Source organism: Mus pahari, chromosome 23, assembly GCF_900095145.1.
Source record: "Mus pahari chromosome 23, PAHARI_EIJ_v1.1, whole genome shotgun sequence".
NCBI classification, from domain to species: domain Eukaryota; kingdom Metazoa; phylum Chordata; class Mammalia; order Rodentia; family Muridae; genus Mus; species Mus pahari.
This window is the reverse complement of record NC_034612.1, coordinates 27049511-27060365: the sequence shown is the minus strand read 5'-3', so window position 1 is coordinate 27060365 and position 10855 is coordinate 27049511. Positions and strand designations below refer to the sequence as shown.

Below are 10855 nucleotides of genomic sequence, written 5' to 3'. Positions count from 1 at the left end.
AGAGAGAGAGAGAGAGAGAGAGAGAGAGAGAGAGAGAGAGATCTGATCTACATCCTTGTACATGCTGTACAGGATGTTGTACATTGAGCCACGCCCCCAGCCCCTCACTGGGGGATTCTAGGCAGGGGCTCTACCACTGAGCCACAGCCCAGCACTTTGCTGGGAGGATTCTGGACAAGAGCTACATTTTCAGGAATCTCCCCCGACCCTGTGCCCATCTGAGACTGGTTCTCACTATATAGTTCAGGCTGGACTCAAAGTCTTTTTCTATTGATTGGGGCTGGAATTACAGTCTCCAACACCATCTGGCTGTAGGACTGTCGTTAGGAAAGTGTGAGCCACCCACTCCGGTGACTTGCTACTGGTCTAATATAGGTCCCATAGGTACATAACTCATATTTACCTTCTAGCATGGGTACTCCAATATATCACTCTCAAATCGCTTTACCTTCTTTCTTAAATTGTCCATCCTGTCCCGAGATTTCCCTCCGATCCAATGCCAACTTAGTTCTTTTGTCTGTTACCAAGTCTTGCTATGTAGCCCAGGCTGACCAATACTCCTGCTTCCAACTTCCTAGAACTGGGATCACAGGTATGCACTGCCATGCTCAGCCCGGCTCCATTTTATTTTGCGGAACGTCCACCCTTCCCAAGTTCTCATGAGTCTTGGAGGCCGGGTTAGTCTTCACAGAGTAGATAGCCCCTTCATGGGATGCTGTGTCTTAGACCTAGGTAGGACCGTTTTTCACACTCCCCACCCATGTCTCCCTCGGGCTCTGAAGGATTTGGAGGACCCACTTTATGGGGAGGGGTGTTCAGTGCCTCCTCCCAAAGGAATCTGTTTTTTTTGTTTGTTTGTTTTGTTTTTTTGTTTTTTTGTTTTTTGAGACAGGGTTTCTCTGTGTAGCCCTGGCTATCCTGGAACTCACTTTGTAGACCAGGCTGGCTCCAAACTCAGAAATCCGCCTGCCTCTGCCTCCCGAGTGCTAGGATGAAAGGCGTGTGCCACCACCAGGCCTGGTCTCCCAAAGGAATCTGAAGTGTGCCTCATGAGTACAGGCTACATTCAGGAAATGGTTAGGTCACAGCCCCCTCTTCGCCTGGATTTGAAAGTACCCTGTCTTGTGACCTTCCCTCCACGCCGTGACTAAAGGGGAAAGACCAGAATATTCCACATTGCTGTCAACTGGCCTGTGCTGTGGGTGCTACTATCAGAAGAAGGACTCCGTTTGTATTTTGGGGTTACTGTTGACACGGGGGCTCACTATGAAGCTTAGGCTGGCCCCAAATTCACAATCAGCGTGTGGAGTCTTGGGATTATAGGGGCGCACTACCACACTAGCTAGGATCAAGTGTGTGTGGGGGGGGGCTTATGCACATGCGTGTGCATGGGTAAATTGAGGCCAGAGAGCAACATAGGGTGTCTGGCTCTATTCCTCTTGGTTTTCTTACCTCCAGTCAGGGTTTTCCTCACTGAACCTTGAGCCCGGTCAGAAGCCCCAGAGCTGGAGGCTCTAGGGATGGGGTTAAATGCCATGGCTGGCTTTTTATATGGGTGTCGGGTTTCTGCAGCACACACTTTTACCACAGAATCATCTACCCAGCTTAACGTTCCTTGAGCCTCGGATTCTACCCCTGAAAAATGGAGATAGTGATATCTCACAGTGTCACGGTGTTTGATCAAAGACTGGCTACTGAAGAGGGACGTAATCCTCCTTCACCTTGGTATGGAAAGTTCAAAATGTGCATAAGGGCCCACAATGTAAGATTTAGTGTTTGGAAACATGTGCGTCCCTGGGGTATCCCCGGCTTGGTAGCCACCTCCTCAGTCCTGGACCGCTGAGGGTTAAAAAGAAAGACCCACGCCCCCTTCGACTGCGCAGAGCCCACCTCTCTGAATTTGAAAAGGCGGCCCTGGAGAGGCGTGGGCGCCCCCCTCCCCAACCCCCAGACGACTTCCACCTCGGACCCTGACTTCACGCCATCACCGGCTGGCTCCCTGCTCTCCAGCCTGGGGCAACAGGGTCAGTCCAGCGGTCTGGGGCACTCTTGATCGGCTCCCGGCTCCCGGGACCCTAGGTCCCCGCGGGAGAGCCGTGCAAAATGAAGCTGGTTTTGCTGTTACCATGGGCGTGTTGCTGCTTGTGCGGGTCGGCGCTGGCCACCGGCTTCCTCTACCCGTTCCAGGCAGCAGCCTTGCAGCAGCACGGCTACCCGGAGCAAGGCGCCGGCTCCCCCGGCAACGGCTACTCGAGTCGCCGGTGAGTAACGCCAGTGGCCGGGCCTGGGGGCACGATGGTTGGATCCAGGGACAGCAGGGGCTCGGAAGAGCCGTGACCCGGTACTAGTAACGCAGGACAGTGGGCCAGGGGCGCGGAGGGTTGGATCCAGCGACATCGGGGGCTGTGAAGAACATTGGCCGGGTGCTGGGGGGCGCGGGATAGCGGACCAAGGACTGGACCATAGAAAAGGTGGTCGAATGTTAGGAGAGCAGAGGCTCGACGACGTGAGGGCCAGATCGAGGGACAAGAGGGGATCCGAGAAGTTGAGGTCTGTTGGGTGTTGGGGTTGAAAGGCATCGAGTTTGGGGCGCCGCGGAGCTGGATCGCCGGGCAGTGGGGATTCTGAGGCGCAATGGCTAGGGGCCGGGGGCGCAGGAACTAGATCAAAGGAAAGTGAGGAATCCGAGGAGTGGTGGCTGGATGTTGGGGGATTCAGGACTCGGGGGCGTGAGAATTAGAGCCAGTGTGCACTCCAAGGCGCAGTGACCCCCTGCTGAGTGCTCTCTGCTTGGGGACGCACCACTGAGACTAAGGCGAAGTGGCCCGGTGGTTGGGAAGGAAGGACATCGGACTTGTACCACGAGGCCTGAGGGCACGGAGAGCGAAAGCGAGATGGGCAGCAGTGGGGTGGCCTCCGAGGCACAGTAGCCCAGTGCTAAGGACGCAGGCCTGGGGACTACGGACGCCTGGAACTCATGACCGTAGGAGCCTTGTGGTCGGGTATAAGAGAGGGAATACATATTGTGATCATTTGCTGGGACCCCGGGCCTAAGGATTCCGGGGAGCCAACTTGTGTGAGAGGGGTTCTGGAAACCCGGGGCCCCAGCTTTGGTGGTCTCCGGTCGCGCCCACTCCATCCTTTCCCATCATGTTTTTTTTTTTGTTTTTTTTTTGTTTTTGTTTTGTTTTTGTTTTTTCCCTGTGCCCATCGAATGGAGATGGCACCAACTTGCATCCGGGAGTCGTAGAGGGAGCTCCCGGGACTCACAAGATTCCGGGTTCAACTCCCACGGAGTAGCCGGGCTCACCTGCGCGGCCTTGGCTTTGTGTTCCACAGTTCCCAGAGTTACCAAGGCCATGAGCCCTTTCGGCCGCCTGGTGACACTGGAGAGCCCATTCCATTCTGTCTTTGGGGCCCGAGGGGCCGAAGAAAGTTTGGCTGTCCAATTCACTCTGGAACAGGGTACCCACCCGGATCCCACGGCTCCGCTGTGGGCTTGGTGGAGGCGCGGGGTCACTCAGCCCTCAGTGCCTGGACCCGTCCGCTTCTTCCATCTACCGCCAGGTGGCGCGCTGTCCTCCTCCGATGGTTTAGCGCTGTCTCCACTTTTGAATTCTCAAAGAAAAGGCAGCGCACCCAAATATATGTTACTGAGTTGTTTGCTAATCTTACCGAATTTAACTTTCCCATCTGACGATCTCTCCAATCCTTGCATCTGTACTAGCTCCTCGCGGTGTATTTTGATCCTCACACCGCCACAGGATTAAGGAATTAAGTTACTATCTCACTGCTCTTGCAGAGGACCTGAGTTTGGTTCCCAGCGTCCACTGCGTGGGTCTCCCAGCTCTAACCCCCTTGCTCATATCCCCAGCTCCAGGCATCTGAGGCTCTCTTCTGGTCTCTGAGGGTGGGCACTGTACCCACTCGTGGGCGTACACACACACACACACACACACACTTTAAAAAATAAAACTGCCTTTTGAATTGAGAGTCTCACTCTTTGAGTTCATTGTCAACACGCAGGATTGACTGCCAGCTTTGTTCTCCAAACTTGTTCTATCGTCGCCTCCCCACGGCCTCCCCGGTTATGGTTATCCCAGGTTCTATTATTGCCAGCTTGCCTGTGATTTTATTTTTGTTGGGAAATAACTTTCTAGAAGCTTCTATTGGGAGAGAGCTGCAAACACAAACACCCACAGCAGTGTGGACTGTGCACACTTCCATATGTGAAGATGTAAGCAAGCTTTGGAAGTTGTAGACCATTCTGTATAGTGTGAGCTGTCACTTCATTTTGGAACAAAACTGAGCACGGGTGCTGGGGATTCAAACTCGGGTCCTCATACTTGTGCAGCAAGCTGCCTTACCCACAGAGTCCTCTCTCCAGCGCCCTTTAAAACTTAAAATCTGGGATGGAGTCTCTCTAAGGTGCCTGGGCTGGTCTTACACTTGTGTATCACACGCTGTCCTCAGTCCGGTGACCCTTCTGCCTCAACTTCCAAAGGAGCTAGGGTTGCAGGCATGTTCTGTTATGCCTGCCTTAGAAAGTAGCTTTTCTGTGTGTTTGTAATACTGTGTTTGAGCAGTTATTGAGTAGAGAGAGAGAGAGAGAGAGAGAGAGTCTTGGGACTAAACCAGAGGACTACACACACACACACACACACACAAACACACTTCCCCTAATCTATAGATTTGCATCTCGGGATTCAGCCAAGTTTGGATAAGTAGATACCAGACCCAGTGACCATGACCAGGAATGTTATCAGCGTTCGCAGCAAGGAAAGCAGAACGGTGCATGCTGGGAGCCACAGAGCGTCATGCTTGGAGGGTCCCTTTCCTTTGCCAAGGTTTGCTGGTCCGGGCAGGAGAGATGGTCCACATGGAGCTGCAGTGCTGAGCTACTGTGCCTGCTGTTGGGAGGCTGAGACAGGAGGATTCCTGGGACTTGCTGGTCAGTAAGGCTAGCTGAGTTATTGAGCTCCAGCTTCACTGAGAGACCCAGTCTCAAAAAAGTAAAGTTGAGGACCTTGACCTCTGCCCGCTACCTGTGCACACACACAAACACACCAAAACGTGCACACACACAAGTTCATGTGAAACTTGACTGCCTTCATTTTGTTTGGAGATAGTCTCCAGAAGTTTCTATTAGAAGGATTCTCCAAACACACAGAGGTTTGCCTGCAAGTTTATCGCTTTCATTCTGTTCGGAAATATCTTTTCAAAGTTTCTATTGGGAGGGATCTCCAAGCACTCACAAAAGTATGGACTTTTTATGCTTCCGTATGTGAAGATAGAAGCAAACAAGTTTCACACATTATAGAAGAGTACATACATACACACATGTTTGGTGTGATGTCATTTATGGAACAAAGCGGTGCCACACAGCTTCCCCCATGATCCCTGTGGTCCAGGGATTGAACCCAGTGCTTTTGTACGTGTTAGGCAAGCGCCGTTTTAACTATTTTTATTAATAAAACTCTGTTAGCTAATTTGTATGTGTGCGAGTGTGCCATATGTATGTGTGCTGTGTACGCACGTGTGTTTGGATGTACATCCCTTTGCATGCACATGTGATGGCCAGAGGAGAATGTTCCAGATCTGTACCTCCCTCTGTGCCTTATTCCTCCACAACATGATCTCTCCGCTGAGCCCTTATGACCCAGATCGTCTGCCCATGTTGGCTCTCTTTGATCATTTCTGTTCGAAGCGCAGCATGGATCTCTGTGTTGGAGTTGCTTTGGGAAAACTACAAGAAAGCCCCTGAAGGGCTGGAGAGGTGGCTCAGCGGGTAAGAGCACTGACTGCTCTTCCAGAGGTCTTGAGTTCAAATCCCAGCAACCACATGGTGGCTCACAACCACCTGTAATGAGATCTGACGCCCTCTTCTGGGGTGTCTGAAGACAGCTACAGTGTACTCACACATAATGAATAAATAAATCTTAAAAAAAAAAAAGAGTTTTAATAAGAAAGTCCCTGAATTTTTTGAAGGCCATGTTTAAGTACAGTCTTAGTGGTCTGTTGACGATCTCTCTCAGGATCCATGCTACCTGATATTGTCCCAATGAATGGCCTTGGACAAGTTGTTTCATCTCCCGGAACCTGTCTTCTGCTCCATATGATAAGGATCCCATGGAAACCAGGATGGGCATGAGATGCTGGCAGCAGAAGGGGATGCAAGGATTTGGGAGGCTGACAAATACCCATCTAGCCTCATTCATTTTTACATGCTCCAATTTGTTTGTTTATGCGTGTACGCATGCCCACGTGTTGATATGTACAGGAGTTCACACGTATGTTCAAATGCCCCAATGAGCACACAAATGTGGTGGACAGAGGACAACTTTGTGCATCCTTCCCGAGACACCATCTAGATTGGTTATAAGACAGGGTTTCTAACTGGCCCGGACCTTACCGAGGCAGCCAGGCTGGCCGTCCAGTGAGTGCAAGTCCTTCTTTGTCTCCCTGGCACAGGAACCCTGAGCATGTACCACCACTCCTGGGTTCCCGCCCCCACAGGATCTGAGGATTGTTGCTCTTGAAAGGCAAACACGTTACCGACTGAATATCTCCTAGACCTCTCCTTTTTGCTTTTCGATATAGGGCCTCTCCTATTGTCCAGGCTAGCCTCAAAATACCCAAGGGTGACGCTAGGCTCCTGATCCTCCTGGGGTTGTGAGTGCTCATTCGCATACCTGGTGCATACATTGCTTGGGATTGAACCCAGGACCTCTTACACACCGGGCTAGTGTTCCCCAGACCTCCCATTTGTCTGTGTTCCCAGCTCCCATCAGTAGAGTCAGACCTAGCCGGGCGTGGTGGCGCACACCTTTAATCCCAGCACTCGGGAGGCAGGCAGGTGGATTTCTGAGTTCGAGGCCAGCCTGGTCTACAAAGTGAGTTCTAGGACAGCCAGGGCTACACAGAGAAACCCTGTCTCGATAAATAAATAAATAAATAAATAAATAAATAAATAAATAAATAAATAAAATAAAGGAGAGTCCGACCTGCTGAGCCTTGTGCTCGGGCCTTCTCTGTCTGACATAGCTGCCTCTGCCTCTTGTTACCTTGCCCTACTTCAGGCTGGCCAGCCCCACCTGTGGGGGAGTGGCCAGGTAGGTGGTACATTCTCTCTCTCTCTCTCTCTCTCTCTCTCTCTCTCTCTCTCTCTCTCCCACTTGCTCTCTCACCTTTTCAAGTCCCATCTGTTCTGGAAATTGCTCTGTAGAACCTGTCCTGGCTGGCCTTGAACTCAGGGATCTGCTTGCCTCTGCCTGCAAAGTGCTGGGATTAAAGGGGTGCACCACCACACCCAGCACAAGCTCTGAGCTCTTCTAAATCATAACTTCAGTGGTGCCGACTGCTGTCGGGGTTAGGGTTTCGGCGTGCGATACGTCACAGGGAGCGTTAGGAGGCCTAAGCTCCACAGTCACCTCTCAGAGATGAGGAGGAGCCTTACTTAGGGAAGACCCCAGGGACACTCAGGACGTTTGCTTCTGTTCGTGTAGGATTTCAGTTGTGGGGCCACGAAAGATGATGGCTTGGTGAGTTAAAGTGCTTGCCCTTGGCCCTGAGTTCAAATCCCCAGCAGCCACATAAAAAGCTGCCTGTGGCCCTGCACTCCACTGTGACCCTAGCACCCTGGCCGGTAGAGACAATAGGCTCGCTGGTGCTGGATTCCACACTCACATGTGCATGTACACACACACACACACACACACACACACACACACACACACACACAAATTCAATTACATCTTGGCTCAATGTGCAAAGTTTTTGCCCATTTCCTGACTGTCCTCTGTGCGGATGGATGGAGTGAACACAGAACCCGAAACCATTCTGTGTCCCACTGGGAAACTGTCTGGCAGGCCTGTTTGGGAAAGGTTCTGAACCTCGATGTGACGACAGGGCTGTATCCCCACTCTTCTCCCCACTCCTCTATTGCCTTCCCTCCCCTCCCTCCCCCCCCTCACTTTAACCTCCTTCCTGCTCCTTCAGTCTCCCTCTCCATCTCTGCCTCCTCTGGAATGAGCAGCATTGAGGACATCTCCCAGGACAGTGGCCAGGTGTCTCAGAAGGTGGAGATTTATTTGGAGGTGGTTGTTTTTCTCCTTCCACATACGGGCCCCAGATACTGAACTCAGATCTTCAGTTTTGGTGACAAGGGTCCTTTACCTGCTGAGCCATTTAGCCAGCCCCTGGATTTTTTTGAGGGGGAAGAAGAAGGTGGGGGGGGGACATGATTTCTCTGTATAGCCTTGGCTGTCCTTGGACTCTCTCTCTCTACATCAGGCTGCCCTGAAACTCAGAGATTCACCTGTTTCTGCCTCCAGAGGGCAGGGATTAAAGGTGTGCACCACCACTGCAAAGTCCCTGGCTTTTTAAAAAATCTGAGTTCTGGGGGAGGGGGGTGGTGGTCAAACTCAAGTCCCCAGGCTTGAAAGGTAAGCACGTTCATGGCTGATCCATCTCCCCGGCCACTCAGTATTTTTCTCTTTAACTTTGTATGACATCCGATAGACAAGAGGAGATATGCTACCTCTTGCCTCCTCCTGGCCTTTCTAGGATGGTATTGTGCAGCACTATTCTGGAGAGATGAGAACAGACTCCTACAGGCACAGAATATGGAACTAGCAGAGATCATAGCAAAGGAGGATGGGTGACGAGTTAATTACAAAAAACAGGAGTGATTCAAGGCAGCTGCATCCCTGAGAGCATGGGTGATGGCTCGTGAAAGATGGAGCTCTCTGGATGACTTGCAGGCAGATCAGCAGGCTGGGTAGTCTCCTCCACTCAGTAGTCTACTGCTTGTAGAACCTTGGGTGAGGGGCATTGTGAATCTGTTAAATTTCAGGGACTTCCAGAGACTTGTGTGTTTACTTGTTTACTTCCCCAGTTTTTAGAAGCCTCCCTTTTGAACTTACTGAGTTTTAGAGAGCTTCACTCAAGAATGGGGTATTAAAACTGGAGGAAATTGCTACCCAAGAGATAGTTTTCTAGTCCCTCACTCCATCTTGGAGCCTCTCAAGTCCACCTTCATTTCCCCTCTCTCCCTCCCACTGGAGGCTATTGTCCCTGGGTTCTAGATGCATGGTTCAGGGAAATAAGGGAATGGGCTCTCCAACTCACAACATCCTGACTGCAGTCCCTGTCCCGAGCTGGCAGTGCCAGGGCACACTCAGAGAATGCCTTACTAGAAAGTTGTCATTTAGCCTGTCCCTTGAATTCCAGAGCAACTGTGATCCCTTGGTGGCTTGGGGATCCTAATCATCTGGCAGGGTTTCTCTGTACGGGGCCTCCCACAGTGGGCCTGGAGCCCTTGGCTGGTGGGAACATAACCCCACAGTGAGTGGTGGCACATGGGCAGAAACAAATGCCTTGGAGTTGGTAAAAAGGGGGCTGTAGGTACACACACCTTTTATCCAGGACTGGAAACCTGATTTTTTTTTCCAAGACAGGGTTTCTCTGTGTAGCCCTTACTGTCCTGGAACCCACTCTGTAGACCAGGCTGGCCTTGAACTCAGAAATCCACCTGCCTCTGTCTCCCAAGTGCTGGGACTAAAGGCGTGCGCCACCACTGCTCTACCTGATTCTTTTTAAAATAACATTTCCTGGGGCTGGAGCGGTGGCCCAGTGATTTAGAGCTCACTCTGGCTGAGGACTGGAGTTCCGTTCCCAGCATCCTTTTGGGGCAGCTTACAACCGCAGGCAATGTCAGCTCCAGGGGATCTGGCCCCCTCTTCTAACTCCTTCAAGTTATCCACATGTGCGAGAAGACACATGAAGAGAGACACATACACATACACACACACACACACATACACACACATATACACATACACACACACATTCATATATACACACACACATACACACACATATACACACATACACACACACATTCATATATACACACACACATACACACACATACACATATACATACACATATACACACATACACACACATACACATACACACACACAGATTATTTGTTTATGTGTATGTGCATGCTTGTAAGCTTCCACGCTGTGACGTATGGAAACCAGAGGGTAACTTGTGGAAGTTGATTAGCTCCTTCCACCGCTTGGGTTCGGGGTATCAAACTCAGGCTGTCAGGGTAGTGGCAGTCACCTCCACCCACCTAGTCACATCATGGGCCTGTCACCTTAGTTTTTGAGACATTTATTCTTTTTTTTTTTTTTTTTTTTTTTTAAAGCAATCAGTGCTCTTAACCACTGAGCCCTGACTTTCTTTTCTTTTTTCTTTTTTTTTTTTAAGATTTATTTATTATTTATTATATGTATGTGAGTACACTGTAGCTGTACAGATGGTTGTGAGCCTTCATGTGGTTGTTGGGAATTGAAATTTTAGGACCTATGCTCGCTCCAGTTGGTCCTGCTTGCTCTGGCCCAATGATTTATTTATTATTATACATAAGTACATGGTAGCTGACTTCAGACACACCAGAAGAGAACATCAGATCTCAAAACGGGTGGTTGTGAGCCACCATGTGGTTGCTGGGATTTGAACTCAGGACCATCGGAAGAGCAGTCAGTGCTCTTACCTGCTAAGCCATCCCTCCAGCCCCCAGACATTAACTCTTACTGAGCCTGGAGATCACCAATTCAGCTGGATTGGCTGGCTGGTGAGCCAAGGGTTTTCCTATCTCTGCCTGTCCAGTGCTGACATACAGGAAAATACCAACCACACTTGGCCTTGTACATGGCTCTTGGGGACTGAGCTCAGGTACCTATATTCCTGCAGCAAGCACTTTACTAAGCCACTTCCTCCAACAGAGGATATATATATATATATATATATATATATATATATATATATATATATATATAT

The 10855-nt window shown here is 50.4% G+C and overlaps 1 protein-coding gene across 2 annotated transcripts in view; it reads left to right on the top strand.

Annotated features, from left to right (window-relative positions):
* The first annotated feature begins 1890 nt into the window (after positions 1-1890).
* Col26a1 (collagen type XXVI alpha 1 chain) overlaps positions 1891-10855 on the top strand; it is a 146353-nt gene continuing 137388 nt past the window's right edge. For both annotated transcript variants that reach the window (XM_021222731.2, XM_021222730.2), the window contains exon 1: positions 1891-2261. In XM_021222731.2, coding sequence (XP_021078390.1) covers positions 2104-2261 — 158 coding nt within the window. In that variant the 5' untranslated portion in view covers positions 1891-2103. The remainder of the gene's footprint in view (positions 2262-10855) is intronic.